This window comes from Emys orbicularis, chromosome 1, assembly GCF_028017835.1.
Source record: "Emys orbicularis isolate rEmyOrb1 chromosome 1, rEmyOrb1.hap1, whole genome shotgun sequence".
NCBI lineage: Eukaryota > Metazoa > Chordata > Testudines > Emydidae > Emys > Emys orbicularis.
In genome coordinates, this window is record NC_088683.1 from 91882629 (window position 1) to 91900449 (window position 17821).

The 17821-nt window shown below is 44.6% G+C and overlaps 1 protein-coding gene across 1 annotated transcript; it reads left to right on the forward strand.

Annotated features, from left to right (window-relative positions):
• The first annotated feature begins 220 nt into the window (after positions 1-220).
• WBP11 (WW domain binding protein 11) lies at positions 221-17401 on the forward strand. Its single transcript, XM_065408233.1, has 12 exons — positions 221-345; positions 3034-3146; positions 3813-3844; positions 4935-5028; positions 5562-5758; positions 8100-8233; positions 9368-9567; positions 11048-11239; positions 11935-12036; positions 12802-13110; positions 15135-15317; positions 16160-17401. Exons 2-12 carry the CDS (start codon positions 3083-3085, stop codon positions 16576-16578), a joined length of 1926 nt encoding a protein of 641 aa, XP_065264305.1. The 5' UTR covers positions 221-345; positions 3034-3082; the 3' UTR covers positions 16579-17401.
• The last annotated feature ends 420 nt before the right edge of the window (positions 17402-17821 follow it).

The following is a 17821-nucleotide window of genomic DNA, read 5'->3' on the forward strand; positions in this document are numbered from 1 at the left end:
CTCCGCTGTTACCGCCCCGCGCGCTGCAGCGTCACGTGACCTCCTCTCGGGTGACTGGGCTAATGGTCGGCAGAGCCCGCTTCCCTCCCGCTGCCGCCGCACCATAGAGCCCGAGGAGGTCTGTTTCAGACCGGCCCGAGGCGGGCGACGCTCTGTCTGCCGATTTCCGGCACCTCTAAGGCTCTCGCGCCCAACCGGAGGTTCCGGGGCGGAAGTGGCGCGTGCGTCCCGCCCGCGACCATTGACGATGGCGGCGAGGCCGAGGAGGCGAGGAGCCGAGGGGACAGCGTAGAAACCGCCGCCCCGCAGCGAGGCAAAGAGGCTCGGCCCCCGCCCTTCAGAGGGGTGAGAGGAGCCGAGCAGGCTGGGAAACAGACCGACCGCTTGCTGTGCTCCTGCGCGTCCCGGGCTGTTTCCCTGCGCTCGTCTCCCCCCTCCCCCGGTAGGGGGAGAGGAGCAGCCTAGGGACCTGCAGGGCCCCCGGGGGGGTATCGCGGAACTGCAGGAGAGGGAGGGTTCCCCGCGCCCTCAGGCCTCTTCTTCTCCGCCTGCTGGCGCACCCAGGCCGGCGCCTCTGCGGAGAAGGAGCCGCGATGCCGGGGAAGTTCTCAGGGAGCGGGGTAACGGGGGGGGGGGGGGCAGGTATCGGTATCAGGCCGGTTGTGGTCAGCAGAGCAAGGGCTTGTTCCCAACCGCACCTGTGTCTCAGGGCTCGCTGTTGGCTTGGACCTCGTGTCCTGCAGGCCTGGAGTCTGTACAGGGAGGGGGCTTGTACCTAACTGTCCTGCACAGAGACAAGGTGAAGTTAAGGCTGCGAACACGTTAATGACCCGAGGGTCTGGTGTCCTCAAGGTGTTCGAAGCGGGATGGTGGGCGAGGCGACCTCAGTATTACATACCCGAAAAATGCAGAGTTTGGGACCCTTATGTGAGAGGTATAAATCTGTTAATTCCCCACCCCATAGTATTCCTGGCTAGAGAAATAATGATCTGAGAAATCAAACTCGTGTTGCCTTAACTATCCATAAGAGATGGCTTATTTTATCAGTGAACTCAAAAGCTAGACTGCTTTAGTTGTATGCATGGCTGTTATGGTGCTTTCTAACCAGACAGTACAGATAAAAGCATTTTACAAATGTTGAATTAAACAGTATATTGAATGCAATCATTCCTAGCTCTTCAGTAAGGGCCCAGTCTGCTCACATACTGAGGGCACCTAATGGCACTTTAGTGCAATGCTCAGTACCTTAAAGGCAATCATATGATTATAATGCTCATTATATGGCAGAAGATTAAAAGTTTAATTACACATAAACTAGCCTGTCTTCATATCCAAACTTTATAACTCCAGATAATGAAATTAGAGCACTTGCATAAAAAGAGGAAAGGTTAGTGTGGTGACAGATCTTCACACTTTGTACTAGAGACACAATTTATGAAGAAAAATTCTAAATCCAGATGTTTAACAATGCACATTTTTGAGACTCTTCACATAAAGGAGGGCAGATGATAAACTGGTATCTCTGTGATAGAGAGGTGATTGGTACGGGATGTATGGAAACAGTGTACAGAGAGGTATACATTGTAGGCTGCAGCAGGACCACAGATCTTGTGCAGCCTTAGATTCAACTGGATGTCATGTTTCCATTTGGATGGTTATTTAATGGAACACAATAACTTTTGAACAATGCATTGGATTAATTCTAAAATTTCAAAGAATGTTCTAGATATCAGTGGGCAGAAGAACACTATTGATTTTGAGGAAGTTGAGAAGGGGAAAGTGGGGGACATGCAGAGCTCCTGCCATTGATTTAGCAGAGCTGCCCACAGCTTCAAGTACCTCTGTAGTTGTTTACAGATTAAATAACTCGTTGATGAAGCTAACACCTTGCAACATAGCAATACCGTCTCGTCTCTGCCCATCCTCCCAATAGAGTATGATGTTCACATCCTGAATGGTTTATCTCCCAGACAGAAAGAAGAGAAGTAATAAAGGGGGGAGAGTAGGGGGACACAGAGCCATGGCATGTAGGCCAGTGGAGAAGTGTGGAAAGAAGGGGGAATGTGGGACAACCCCTGCCATGGGAGTGAAATGGGAGATCACACTGAACCCCAGGTGAGGGGGAGAATGGAGGACCCTGCAGTGGGAGGATTGGACGGCACTCAGAGATCCTGTCATGAGGTTGGGAGTGTTTCAGGGAGTCCCTGAAAGAGAGAGGGATGAGATGAGGGCATACAGGGAGTTGGTGCAGGGGGAGAGGGAGGAATGCAAGAAGCCCCTGGTGTTTGCAATGAGCTCTGCCCTACAAGTCAGCTCAGGCCTAATGCCTGAACCAGACCTAAACCCAGCTGACCAGCCCTAGAGGATTGAGTCATTTTCCAACCCAACCCTGACATTTGTCCCCGAACCTGAATCAGCGCTGCTGTTCTCCTCCTGCCTCTGCTGTTGGAATTGCAGCAGCTGTGGGCCATGCGCCTGCTGTCCAGCAACTCCTGCTGCGCTGTGTGAGCTGTAGAGTGAGAGGTACTTGAACTCTTCAGCATGCTCACTCTGCAGCTCACACAGCACAGCAAGGTGGTGGTGGCCACCAGGAGCAGAGCATGCAGCCGCTGCTGTGCTGACCCCATCGCCAAGCAGACATGAGCCCAAGAGGGTCTGGTTGTTTTCACACCCGACCCGGGCCTGACACTTGTAGTTGGGCTTAGGTTGAGTTGCAGGGCTCTACTCTAATTACAGAAGCAACAAAGTGTGCAAAACCCTAGTAAATACAAACATGATACTTTTCATTTGATTAGTGAAATGAATGAGATGCAATAGTCATTTGCTGACGAAATGGTGTGGTTGTGCGGCTTTGTATGTTTGCCTGAGTCTGCAGTGGCATTCTGCACATTCTTGAGAGCTGGGATTTAGGGAGGCGATAGACATTTGAGTTTCTGGGAAAACAAGCACTAATGTGGGGGGTGGGGGGAAGAGGAGGAATTGGAGTATGCTGACTACTACATACAGCATGTGACATGGCTTTTTCTTTTTCAGGTGTCTTTTTTTCTCCATTTTATTGAAGCAGTAAAAAAAATTGGTCAAAATGGGGCGGAGATCAACATCCTCCACCAAGAGTGGGAAGTTCATGAACCCTACAGACCAGGCCCGTAAGTAGTCACTAAATTTCTTGTTGTAAGAATGGTTAATTCATCTGAGATAAAAATGGGAATGAAAGCTGGTTGGGAGTCAGGTGAGATTCCACAAGCATTGTGTAGTTAGAGGAGGAAACAAGACTACACGCATCTATTCTTCCTGCATTAGTGTAACTACTAAGATTCTGATGGTCAAATAAGCATCTAGAAACAAGCAAAAAGATCAACTCTCACTATCAAATAATTCAGATGGTTAAGATTAGCAATGTTTTAAGTTTGTCCAAAATGTAGATTTAAAAAAAAAGTTTTTTCTATTCTGAGCATAGAATATTTCAGTTTCTAGGGTGTTAATCATGTAATGAGCATTACATTCATATACTCTTGTTTCAAAAAGACTCCTTACTCCAGAACTTGTTACATCAATTAGGTGGGTGTGTATAGAAATATCTCTGCTTTTGGAGGAGTGGGGTTGCCAGTATGGCCATCTATCGCCTTCCTTCTTCTATAATGGGTATGAAATATGATTGTTTCTAATAAAATATCTGAGACTGTGAAAGTGGGGGTGGATAAAATTTGGCTTTTAAATCACAAGCTGTTAAGAAACAGAACTTCAGTAGTCACAAGGGAAGAGTTACGACTATATTTGCTTCTTTTTCAATTAGTCATTTCTCTCCTCTGCAGGAAAGGAGGCCCGGAAGAGGGAGCTGAAGAAGGTAAGACACTATTACCATCCCTAAGAACACCTGGCCAGCACCATTCTAATATGCATCACATTCCCAACTGTTATGGGCTTGAGACAATAGGTAGAATCCAGCCTTTCTGGTTGGCTCCTCAGGAGTCACTTTCTTTCTGTGGAAAATGTTGTCTGACCAAGTAATTTAAAGGAATGTTGTCAGCTTAAATCACATTTGTCTGAATTTTATTAACCTACAACTTCTACTTGTAATACCTAAAATAGAAAAAAAAAAAAAAAAAATTTTTTTTCTCCCTGTTTACTTTGTTCATTTTATAGCACTTTGTGTTCTCCTGTTGTTTGTGTGGGTCTTTTCCAAAGCAACTGGGGCGGGAGAAACATTTTTAAATGTGAGGAGGAAAAAGACTAATATTACAACAATTGGCAGTGCAGGGACACAGTGTATATGGAATACCCAAAAGTACTTTAACTCAGTGGTTCTCAACCAGGGGTACGCATACCCCTGGGGATACACAGAGGTCTTCCGGGGGTACATCAACTCATCTAGATATTTGCTTAGTTTTACAACAGGCTACAGAAAAAGTACTAGCAAAGTCAGTACAAACTAACATTTCATAACAGACAATGACTTGTTTATATTGCTCTATATACTATACACTGAAATGTAATTACAATATTTATATTCCAATTGATTTATAATTATATGGTAAAAATGGGAAAGTAAGCAATTTTTCAGTAATAGTGTGCTGTGACACTTGTATTTTTATGTCTGATTTTCTAAGCAAGTAGTTTTTAAGTGAGGTGAAACTTGGGGGTACGCAAGACAAATCAGAAAGGGATACAGTAGTCTGGAAAGGTTCAGAGCCACTGCTTAACTCACTTTTAAAATGGACCTTACAGGGTGGTGTGGAGTGATTAACATTTGTAAAGCACTTTGAAAAGAATGGATGAATTTATTTCTCTTTCCTGAGGGAGTTCTTTGAGCACATTTAGAAGTCCCAGAAACCTGAATTACAAAGAGAAATGTGATATCATAGATTATATCTGTTCCCCTATTTATCCTAGAACAACAACACTATTCCTGATTCTTTATTCTCTGACCTTCTCAGAACAAGAAGCAGCGGATGATGGTCCGAGCAGCTGTACTTAAGATGAAAGATCCCAAACAGATCATTCGGGACATGGAAAAATTGGATGAGATGGGTGAGTGGGTACCATCTGGAGGGACTTGCATTTAGGGTGAGAGGGGACATGGAAGGATCAGATAAGATGGGAAGTGAGAATTGAGAGATGGGACAAGATGGGTTTAGGGGTTAATGGAATGACTATGTGGGTTGTACTGTGAAAACTTTGCCAAATACTGTCTTTTGCTTGTTAGAATGATTGGAGAAGAAAAGTGGGTAAATGGTTCGTGGAATGGGAATAGATGGTGAACTTTTTCAAGGTAATTGGATATTGGAGAATTTTGGATGACTAGACGTTCCTATGGAAGACAAAAGGATAGGAGTGGTGCATATTGTCTCTAATGGCTGTGTAAAAAGGAGACAACCCTCTTAAGGGTCTGAATCAGCTTTCCATCAGGTCTCCAGATAGTCACTGTCATTGTCTCCAGAGGTTGCTATATTGAACATGTGTGCAGTATATGCAATTGGGTAATCATGGCTTCTGTTGCAAGTCTCCCCTATAATTTCCTTTTTGGAATTGTTTGTTGCCTTGGTCCTACTCTCCCGGATCAGAGTTTAACCCAGTACAGCAGCCACAACTTAATGAGAAGGTGCTGAAGGACAAGCGTAAGAAGCTGCGTGAGACCTTTGAGCGAATTCTGCGGCTGTACGAGAAGGAGAATCCTGACATCTACAAAGAACTGCGCAAGCTGGAAGTGGAGTATGAGCAGAAGAGATCGCAGCTCAGCCAATACTTCGATGCTGTCAAGGTAACATTGTTCCAGACTTGGTCCTCAGTCCCTGCCACGTTGAGTATTTTCACCAAGCTGCACACCGTGCACCTTGGCCGCCTCCTCAGTCATAGTACTTTAGCAGGGACAACATGATGATCCATCAATATGTCCTCAGTGTTTTGTGATGTACTATATTTTATTTCTTGGAAGGTTACAGGGAAGGATGGTTTTGGAATGGTTTTACAATGGAAGCCCTAACTATCTTGCATACTGTCAAGGCTGTATCCCCACTTTGAACTTTAGGGTACAAATGTAGGGGCCTGCATGAAAACTTCTAAGCTTAACTACCAGCTTAGTTCTGGTCCGCTGCCACCATCCCAAAGCTAATTCCCTTTCCTGGGTAGCCTTGAGAGACCTTCACCAATTCCCTGGTGAATACAGATCCAAACTCCTTGGATCTTAAATAAGGAGAAATTGACCCTTCCCCCCTCCTTCCTTTCACCAACTCCTGGTGAATACAGATCCAAACCCCTTTTGGATCTTAAAACAAGGAGAAATCAATCAGGTTCTTAAAAAGAAGGCTTTTAATTAAAGCAAAAGGTAAAAATCATCTCTGCAAAATCAGTATGGAAAATAACTTTACAGGGTAATCAAACTTAAAGAGCTTAAAGGAACCCCCTCTGTCTTAGGTTCAAAGCATAGCAAACAAAGATAAGCACTCTAGTAAAAGGTACATTTACAAGTTGAGAAAACAAAGTAAATCTAAGACACCTTGCCTGGCTTTTACTTACAATTTTGAAATAAGAGAGACTTGTTTAGAAAGATGAGGAGAACCTGGATTGATGTCTGGTCCCTCTCAGTCCCAAGAGCGAACAACCCCTTAAACAAAGGACACACACAAAAGCCTTTCCCCCCCCAAGATTTGAAAGTATCTTGTCCCCTTATTGGTCCTTGGGGTCAGGTGTCAGCCAGGTTACCCGAGCTTCTTAACCCTTTACAGGTAAAAGGATTTGGAGTCTCTGGCTAGGAGGGATTCCATAGCACTGTACACAGGAGAGCTGTCACCCTTCCCTTTATAGTTATGACACATACCCTGGCTTGTGAGATATGTCTTTTGTAACATGAATTAAGCTAATTTTGTTTTAAAACCCTCCTAAGTTTGTATGCATGTAATGAGTGTGTCTCAGCATTTATTTATAAGTGTTTCTGTTGTTCTGCTATAGTATCTGAGTCCCTAAGCTCTGTCCCACTCAACTATAAATCCTTCCTATAATGGGTGCTTCCCAGATACTCTGGAAGGACATGGTGTTCTTGCCTGCAGTATATCTTTGTTTGGGAACTAAGGGCATGTCTACACTAAAAACTTAAGTCGACCTGTATTAAGTCAACTTACAGCCACCTCAGTAATTACTGTGGTGGTTCATGTCCACACTACCCTCCTTCAGTCAGTGGTGTGCATCCTCACCAGGAGCGCTTCCACCAACCTAAGGCAGAGCCGGGCTCTGAGCTCCACTTGCAGCTCCCCACCAGGTGCCTGGCTGCCCCACAGGCTCCCCTCCCCACCTCTCCGTTCCCTGCTGGGAGTCTGGCTACCCCTGGCTCTCAGCCATCAGCTCTCTGCTGGAAGCGGGGTGGCTGTCTGGGCTCCAAGCGGGGAGTCAGGACCCCGGGAGCAGCCTGGCAGGGAGCCTGGGTAGCAGCTCAGCTGGGATGGGGGAGCCCGGACCCTGGCAGCAGCCCAGCTCCAAGCAGGGAGCCCCCTCCTGGGCTGGGAGCAGAGATGACTATCTTGTCAATTTCATGGCTCCAGCATGGAGCCAGAAATTGACAAGAATGACAGCCAACAGCTGATGTAAATAAGGCAGTATCTACAAGGACACTGCTTGCCCTAACTGCTCCTGTATAAGCCTTATGCTTCTTGTGGAGGTGGAGTTGTGTCTGTGTAGTAGGGCACTTACATCGGAGGGAGCAAGGTGGTAGTGTGTACACTGACATAGGTCGACATAAGCTGCCTTATGTCGACCTAACTGTTGTGTAGACCGGGGCTAAGTATCTTAAGAGGAATATAAGCTTGATCAGGTTTTGATTATTTGAATGGGGAAATGTTTTCAGCTAGCTGAGCTCTGTGTGTTACCGTTGACCAAAGAGGCCTTAATTATCTTATGCTCGTGATCTGTTTCTCCAAATGTTCATTCAGGGGTCTAACACAGAGAGTGACATACCAGTTGGACAGGCAACCTTCTGAATAACCATTTTTATGAGAGGGAAGGAACTGACTCCCTACGCTCTGTTTTCTATAAAGTGAGGAATGTGCACATGATCCTCTTCCCTCTGCCTCCTAAGAGATTAACCTGCTTGCTTTTTGTATTTCTTGCAGAATGCACAACATGTTGAAGTGGAGAGTATACCTCTGCCAGACATGCCTCATGCTCCCTCCAACATCCTTATACAGGACATCCCCCTACCGGGGGCTCAACCACCTTCTATCCTCAAGAAAACATCAGCCTATGGGTAAGAGGGAAGTGTCATGGAGGGGTAATAAATGCTGAACATGCATGCGTTGCAGGTGGGTGTAAGGGGTTGTTGATAGAAGTGATGTTTGGGAGAGGGGAATTGGAAGTCCTGAGGGAGTGATGAATCCTAAGTTCTGTATGTATTTCCCCTCTGTTTTTGCAGTTAAAACCCTTCTTTGTGCCTTGGTCATCTCTCATATTGACTCTGATAAGTGTCTCTGGTCTTCCTGCATATCTCCTTTTGCACATTAGTGCACCTTAAGCTCCATTGCTAGAGTTCTCTTCTCCCACTGTTCTCACTGTGATATCCCTTTTGTCTTAAATACTTTCATAGGCTTCTTATCTGCTGCTGTGTTAAATTCAAGCTTCTATTTCACGGTTGTCTGCCGTTGCTTTCACAGAGGGAGGGGGGAGGCTGTACCCAGAACCACCAGCGACAATGTTTTTTGCCCCATCAGGCATTGGGATCTCAACCCAGAATTCCAATGGGCGGGGGAGACTGCGGGAACTATGGGATAGCTACCCACAGTGCAACACTCAGGAAGTCGACGCTAGCCTCGGTACATGGACGCACACCGCCGAATTAATGTGCTTAGTGTGGCCGCATGCACTCGACTTTATACAATCTGTTGCCAAAAATCGAATTCTGTAAATTCGGAGTAATCCCGTAGTGTAGACATACCCTTAATCTGGCCCCTCTCTCTCTCATCCTCCTGCTCTCCCTTTCCTCTTACTGATTACTTAGCATCCTTTTATTTTTGTCAGCTTCATGGTGTCTTCATTTTGCCCCCTATGTTTGCACCAGATCCCGTGTGTCCTTACTCTTCTCCTTCTGTCTTCCTTTAAGCCTGTTTCTTCCATAAAGCTTTCCTATCTCTAATATCCATCAGCAGTGTCTCCAAACCCTCCCACATTTAATGGTGACCTCTTTTTTTGAGTCAGTTCATAAATTCGTTGGGCAAGAACCATGCCTTACTCTGTTTTTGTAAATTTCTAATGTATTTTCATAGCATTTAGGACAGGGACAGCTGGATCATTGTGTAAATGGTTGCTGTGAAGGTGATCGGGAGGAATTGGGACAGATTTTCGTGTTTATCTCCTTGACACATTTTTTTTTTTTTTTAATTTCCAGCCCTCCAGTCCGGCCCATTTCTGTACTTCCACCTCCTGGTCTTGGTGTTCCACGGTTACCCCCAGGTCGGAAGCCCCCTGGACCTCCTCCAGGGCCTCCCCCACCTCAAGTCCTACAGATGTATGGCCGTAAAGTAGGCTTCACTTTAGAGATGGCCCCTTGGAGGCGAGAGGAAGAGATTTCTTACAGTCCTGACATAGGTAAAAAGCTGCTCCTCCTTTGTCCCAGACCTCATGTTATCCTTGTACTGGACATTTACCTTGACTTCTGTCTGCTCTTCCACTGATAGTGCTACAGTGAATGTGGTGTGCACTGGCATTGCCATTATGACTTAACTGTGAGGGAATGTGCAGACTTGTATGATCTGAGACTAGTTTCTGTAGGTTCACAGAAATTTTTTTTACTGTATGAAAGATTGAAGTAACTACATAGCTTGGTCAAATGATAACTAAGATAAGATAAATTTGCAAGTGTTTGAAGGGTGTTGAATCTTCTGAGATGAAGAACCTGTCTAGATGGTTATAGTTAAGTGGAATGGAATGAAATTGAATAAAGGGGGGAAACGAGACTGGATATCAATAAGCCTTTGCTGCTAATAGGAAATAGGAAATTATTCTCTAGTCTATGAGATTTAACTAAGGGAAATGGTAGAAAACCCTATCATTTGATTGAACAAAACCATCTGAAAAACTATCCTACTGGGAGATGGATAATTTTCCATTTCAGACTTCTGTGAGCAAAAGTCTCAGATGCATGCCCCTTTAGTTTTGGAGATAGCTTCCTTCATTTAAATAGTTATGCTCCTAAACCCCTTGGGAGGTGCTGGTATGCTGCGTAATTTAATGTCAGTTAATTTAATATCAATTACATTTACTTATCAAATGTCAAAGCTTCAAGTTATAACTTTCAAATACTTGGTTTTACAGTAGTACATTGTTGAATGGGAGAGAAATCTCCCCCCAGGGTTCATGGCTGCAAGATTGTGGGATCCCGCATTTTAAAATCTCCCCAGCTGGCATCATTCAGAAAAGTTGTGCATGTTCTTTCATTCCCACCCAAAGCGATTCTCATTAGCACCTGTAGGATTAGTAGCACCAGAAGGGAAACTAATTAGACCCTCCAATTTCATTTAATTCCTGCAGGACCTCCATATATTGCATAGTGAAACTAAGTTTATCAGCTTATGCACATAATGGAGTGCTATGTAGACATAACATTAGGACTTGGGGGACTAGAAAAGGTACAAAGTAGAGTGACCAGAGAAATTCAGAAAGGTAGAAATGGATAAATAGAAATGAACTGGTGAATTTTAGGGTGCAGATATTGTTCAGTAGCCAAAAAACAAGCAATGGTGTAGCTGATTGGATTAGTAACAAAACAACCTCAAATAAGATCTCCATCCTAGAGTTTTTTTTACCCCCCCTTTTGTTCCCCTCTCCCCATTCCTAGATAGTGAAATGAAATTACTGTCTTCTATCAGAAATAGAACTGATTAACTCTCCACTTGGAGAGGGAGCTGAAAGGATAAATGCTAGACAATATATGTCCTTTCCTCACCGGAATGGAGTTTGTCTGGGATGGGGGTTCTGTAACTATAGAAATAAACCTAAGCCGACGTATATTCTCATTCTTCCATGCTGGTGTGCTTTGCTTCCTGATGTTCTGCTCTCTCGTTCTCAGGTCAGCGAGGGCACGATGATGATGCCTCCAGTACCAGTGAAGATGAAGGGTATCCTGAGGACATGGATCAAGACAGGCATGATGACAGTAGTGATGACAGTGACAGTGACAGATCAGATGCAGACAGCGAAGGCGATGAATTCCTGCATCGTGACAATGACAATGAAAGGGAGGGTGAAGACAAGAAATCAGGTTTGTGCGGTGGGAACTCCACTTCATTATAGTCTGAAAAGTGACTGAAAATAGAACTGCATTATAGCCTGAAAAGTGAAACTCTTATTTCTGTTTGTTCTGTAGTCATGAGGCTGAAAGAAGAGCAAACTGAATTCTGTTCTGGCTCAGCTAACTAAATTATTACCTAAGTTCCTATTACAGAATTTTTATTACTGCTGATAAATGAGTCAGAAATCACCCAGCTGAATTTTGAGATCCCAGGCTGAGGTTGCAACATTAGTATTCAAATTTAGCTGTCTTGTTAAAATATATACACACTTGACCTGGAGCATTGAGTCAGAAACAAGGATCTCCACAATGCAATTTTTAGTTCCATGTCAGAGTAGAACCACACTTTAATGACTTGAGACTTTTCAAAAGAACTGTACAAGATACATAATTGAATTTCAGGCTAATCATAGACAGAGACTACATCATTCAGTGTAGAAGAGCATCAACCATCCATTCAACTATTTAAGTGATAGTCAGGAACAATGTATTTATTTGAAACTGATGGGAATTTTAGGTTAGCAGGATGTAATAAGGCAAATAACACCGATGTTAACATTCTTACTATTTTGAAAAGAGTCACGAGATATTTAATTTGCTATCCACATCAAATGATAACTTGTATATATTTAATCTCTCTCTTTTCCCTGTGCTTATCTCTGCAGGGCTTAGTGTGCGGTTTGCTGACATGCCTGGGAAGTCACGGAAAAAGAAAAAGAACATGAAGGAACTGACTCCACTTCAGGCCATGATGTTGCGAATGGCAGGTGAGAACATAGGTTCCCTAGCTGGTGAACAAAATATTTAGCTTTTTAAAAAAAAATATTGTTGCTTGCTTCATTTCTCAACCCTAATGAAGATAACTTAGACTAACGAAACATTAATATTTCTGTTTTTAAGAGGAGGAAAGAGCTGGGGAGAACTTAAAACTGAGTTGCTGTTTAAGTAATTTATCTCTTGAGGCAACTTTACTAGGTTCTCAATATTCTAAAGCCTTTCAGGATTAAGATTCCCATAAAAGATGTATAAAGGCAACCTCATAACTTCATCGATACTAAGTTGTCTTTCTCCAAACTTGAGCTCATTTTTCCTTCCTCATTCAGAACTGCACTTGTGTCCGCTTAGAAGTGTCAGCTGTTTCACTTCTCTGCTCATATAAAATCACCTTTTTTTTTAAAAAAAGTGAAAGTTTTTTACTTTTGTATAATTCAAAGGGCTAAATCAATTTTCCACGTGTTTCCCCCTAAAAGTCCCCAAACTGTAGCTGTGTGAAGTTATGCAAGAGAAATTTCAGCCCAAAAGGAATTGTTAACTCCTGAAAATATGGGGTTATAATGAGACAGCCTTCCATGCTCCATGGTAGTGCTACCAGCGAGAGCTGTACTGTTTTCCTGTTACCTATTTTGTATAATAGCTAACTGAGGCCAGTTTCTTCCCTCCTCCCCATCACCATTTTGTGGGGGCGGAGATGATCCTCCATCTCAGGTTTTTCTGTAGTGCTTATAAATGTATCTTCTCTTCTGTGTCTTCAGGTCAGGAAATCCCTGAGGAGGGGCGAGAAGTGGAGGAATATTCAGAAGAGGAGGAAGAGGAGGATGAAGATGATTCTGAGTCTGAAGAGACACCACAGCAGCAACACAAGGAGGAGTCGCGTACAGAGACTGGGTCATCTACTACCCCCTCTCAGCCACAGCAACAGCAGCAACCACCACCACAGCCTGTTCCTCCAACTCAGATACAGGCACCGCCCATGCCTGGGCCTCCCCCTCTGGGACCACCTCCTGCCCCTCCCCTGAGGCCTCCAGGACCACCTACTGGTCTTCCTCCTGGCCCTCCACCAGGTGAACACTTAGCTTATTTTTGTTTAAATTAACTTGCTGCTGCTGAAAGGCGTTAGGTTCCAATCCCAGTCCTATTCCCCGACCAGCTATAGTAGCAGTGCAGGCTTCTCTTAAACTGTCTTGTGAATGTGTTTTCAACCCTTCCCAGGAAAGGGAAACATACTTAGGTGAAGGAAATTTGATACCATTCTTATTCAGTAGAGGGCCTCCCTAGTGAGCCAGATGGCCAATTGGTGCCTATTCTGATGGTGGTTTTGCAATGTAAGCACCTATTTTACCAGGAACTGGAGGGAGACAGCAACTTATTTCACATAGATCAATGGGGAGTGATTTGGTCACTACCTATCTGAACTGGATTGCAGAAATTAGCCTAAAAATGAAAATCTCTGTAACCTGTTCTCTAGCCATCTAATTTCATTAAATAGAATATTAGCTTTGATAGAGTTAGGACATCTAGAACAATATATAACATGAGTCCAGTGCTATTCCTGTGCACGCATACAATGAATAACAAACATGATTTTAATAAGTAAACATAAGGCATGTCCTTCAGTTCTGCTCCTCTCACCCTCCCTAAAACAAAACAAAAAAACCCCAAACCCACAACAGCCCTCCACCTTTCCTGTTTCCATGAAATCAACAAAGTCTGACTCTACCAGGACAGTGGGGGAAGCAGATTCCAGAGTGAAAGGTCTTACATTGAAGTCCTTATCTTCAGTTATTTAAATTCAGGCATTGTTGACATTTGAGAGAATAGCTAATGAGTCACTGCAGTACATGGTGGGGAGAGAGTCTCCCAGACAGCTACTAGGTGGGACTGCAGATTCCTCAAGAAAAGGAAGTGCGGGTACTAGAATACAATGTCTTGGGAATGTGGTGTGATATGGAGCACTTGAATGTCTCTGTAAACGCTGTCTGTATAGGAGAAATAGGATTTCCCCTTTTGCCAATCTGTGATGTTGCCACAATAGAGGAAAGGACACTTTTTTTACGCAACTGTGGAATTTGATACTGCAGTATATTAACTCATTAAATTTCCCCAAAGTTATTTATTTTATATGAGTAGTGATCTCTTCAGTGACAGTCCCTAAGATTCATGAGGCTGCCTAGGTTTAGTTCTTATGCTTCAAGGCAAAAGCTGATGACCACTTGGGATCAGGAAGAAAATACCCTCCATCATAATATATTGCACAGTCAGCTACATCAAGAAGAAAGCATAAAATCCCCACAAGTAACTGGCTTTCACAGTTGCCAAAGAGGCACTACCAGAATGGATAAAACATTGGTAAAATCTGGTAATGTCATTATGACAGGATTATAGGCTTTAATGTAATCTTGACATATTTTTCAAATGGGAAATCTCTGATGACTCTAGTTCAGGGACCAGCTTGTCAAAGTGATTCTTTCAAATACCTGCCCACTGGAAGGATCACATCAGCATGTTGTGTTCTTGGGAATACAGCTCAGCACTGGAGCCTCTGCTATAAGATAACAGAAGGGACAATTGTGGTGAGAAGAGAGAGAACTGACTTGGTTTGACCAGCCAAGACACCACATTGTCTGGGGCTGTGCCTACGCTACAAGATAGGGGTGTGATTCTCTTGCTCATGAATATGTATTTGTGCTAGCGCTCATCGAGCTAGTAGAAAATAATAGAGTAGCTATGGAAAGGTAGGTAGTGGCAGTGGAGGCAGGGATGAACTGTGCTGAGTACAAACCTGCCTGAAACTGGTAGATATGTACTCAGCATGGCTCAGACATGCCTCTCCTACTCATGCTACCCTGGCTGCACTACTGTTTATACTTTCACTAGCTCAGTGCGAGCAAGCATGAATATCTGTACACACAGTATAGACATAGCCTTTGTCTAAGGGGTTAAACCATAAGACTAGAAGATCAGTTATGTAGAGGGTTGGCTGATATTGGAGACAGCTCCCCTTAATCAGGTGCTGTTTGATATTACATGATGCCATGTTTTTATGCCCATGAGTTCAGCACCTTTTGTTTTGTGTGTATATTTTCAGGGGCTCCTCCATTCCTGAGACCTCCAGGATTGCCAGGTCTGCGTGGGCCTTTACCACGACTCTTACCACCAGGGCCTCCACCTGGCCGGCCCCCTGGCCCTCCACCAGGCCCACCTCCAGGACTGCCACCCGGCCCTCCCCCACGTGGACCTCCACCTCGTTTGCCACCTCCAGCACCACCAGGTAAATCTTTCTGCTTCCTTATTATGTGTATTTCATTTTAAACCTTCCCACTGGTGCCTGAGTTAGTACATGTGGTATGGGGAAACGTTCTTTCCCAGTGCCCTGGCCTCAGACAATCCCATGCTACTTATGTGCCTACATTCAGGCTACATTACTACAAGCACGGCATTGGGCGGCGTAACCTGTTCCCCCTCCATTGCAGGTCTCCTGGAGTTGTTACTTTCCATTTAATGTCAATGGCTAAGTCCCTGCTGTTCTGTGCAGACTTGTGCCTGGAGGTCTGAATTCCCGTTATGTCAAAGTTTGTTTTCATTGTACTATATCACAGAACTGGTCCAGATTGCCTCTTGCATTGACTTCCCTGTTAGAATTCACATTATTATTTGTATTTTCTTGGGGCCTAGGAGCCCCAGCCATAGACCAGGACCCCATTGTGCTAGGCTATATACAAACACAGAACAAAAGGACAGTCCCTGCAGCTGGCCACTCCTGAAGGACTATTTACACCCCACTGGTCAATGCTACTGATCTGAAATTCTCATACACATGATGGGAGGTTGTTCCTTGTGCTCTAGCACTGGAGGTGTGCGTGTGCGTTCAAGGGAGGGGGAATACACTGGGGCCTTAACCTCCATACAAGGCCAATATCTAGAATTTCCTAAATGTGTGTGCACATTCTTCCTGATGGAGAACAGTCTGATGCTGAGGGGCTTGAAAACAATTTGTAAGATTACCTACTGCTACTCTAACTCGGGGGCCCTGCCTCCAATTTACGAGCTTTCTCTGGATTGTTTCCAAGTGCTGTTTCCACTTGCTCAAACTTTCTGTCCCCCTGTCCACAGGTATCCCTCCTCCTCGTCCGGGCATGTTGCGTCCACCTCTGGGGCCTCCACCAGGCCTTTTCCCACCGGCTCCCATTCCAAACCCAGGGGTGCTGAGTGCCCCACCCAGTCTGATCCAGCGCCCCAAAGCGGATGACACCAGTGGAGCTACCATTGAGAAGAAAGCCACAGCCACAATCAGTGCCAAGCCGCAAATTACCAACCCCAAAGCAGAGATCACCCGCTTTGTACCCACTGCCCTGCGAGTGCGACGTGAGAATAAGGGGGCTTCTGCTGTCTCCCAGAGAAAACATGATGATGAGCCAGCTCTCCAATTAACCAAAGCAACCCCTAAGGTTGGCTCCTCTGCCCCTGTCTCTGTGCAGACTAAGGATGATGTGTATGAAGCCTTCATGAAGGAAATGGAGGGGCTACTGTGACGTACCCTCATCCCGGTCAACCCTCCTACCTGCTCAGATCAAATCAGACTACTGTTTGGGGGGGGGGGGGAGGTGTATTTCCTGTAATAGACCCAGTCACTGAAGGAGACCACCCCTGCCCCATTTTCAGTGTGTGTGGGGAGGGGGGTTGCGTGATGGAATATTCCACCTACCCACAGGTTAACTTACCAACAGGCTCAGAATAGAGACCACTGCAGACAGGTTCTGGTGGGGGCCTTCCTTTCAGAGCCAGAATTGCCACTTCTGTCTCCTTTGCGGGAGGAGACTAAAATCCAGAAGTGACACTATGATGGAACCTTTCTTGGGTCTTTCTTCTATTTTGCGGGACACTGGTACTGAAAGACGAGTATGTCTGGCACTCCCACTGGAACCTTTTCACCCCCCAAATGCTTTGGGTCGGGTGCTAGAATAAACTCCTGAGGTACTGGAAATACGTTGGCAACATTTCATACACACACCTGGTCATTAAGTTTTTATGTTCCATTTTGGTTGTCTTTTGTAAATATTTTGTAATACTGTGTTTTTAGTTGCAGTGAGATTGATCGATCATTCCCTGCAAAGGGGTTATCAAAAAGGTATTTTGCTGCATATACTTTATGGGAGTTTTGCACTCTGTCCCCTCCAGAGTCAACTTGTTGGGTTCCTGCTGACAGGGAAAACTTCAATGTGTCTCATGAAAACAATAAATGTTTGATGTAGTAAAACACCTGTCTTTTTATGATCTGGTATTTGTATTAATGCAGTTAGGGGAAAGGCTGTGCGTAGCTCCTGGGAAGGGACTATTGCACTGAACCTCATGGAAGAAGCACCTGGCTAGATTTTGAATTAAGTACAATCTTTTAAAAAATGCTTTATGAAGTTGTGAGCAAACCTACTGTGTCAGAACACCTGTACTTTGCTGTATCATTCATAACCCTCACTTGTAATTTATAATCCCCCTTTGCCCACCAACCTTTGCTGGTGGAACATGTCATTTTGAGACCTGATATGTGGAGCTCGCAACAGTTAACAAGCTCCTCTGTTTATGCAGGCAAAGCTTTAACTTACATCAAGCCTAAAATACTTGATTACACTGGATGTCCCTTGGACTGATGAGAACGCATATCAAGTTAGAAGTAGAAACAACTTAGGCCTGGTCTACACTACGGGGTTAGGTCAAATTTAGCTGCGTTAGGTCGTTTTAAAAATGACCGCGTCCACACAACCAACCCTGTTCCGTCAA

Coding starts and splice junctions, on each gene's coding strand:
- WBP11 (XM_065408233.1), top strand. CDS start 3,083: ATGGGGCGGAGATCAACATCCTCCACCAAGAGTGGGAAGTTCATGAAC. Junction 3,147..3,812: donor GAACCCTACAGACCAGGCCC/GTAAGTAGTCAC, acceptor TCTCCTCTGCAG/GAAAGGAGGCCCGGAAGAGG. Junction 5,029..5,561: donor GGAAAAATTGGATGAGATGG/GTGAGTGGGTAC, acceptor CTCCCGGATCAG/AGTTTAACCCAGTACAGCAG.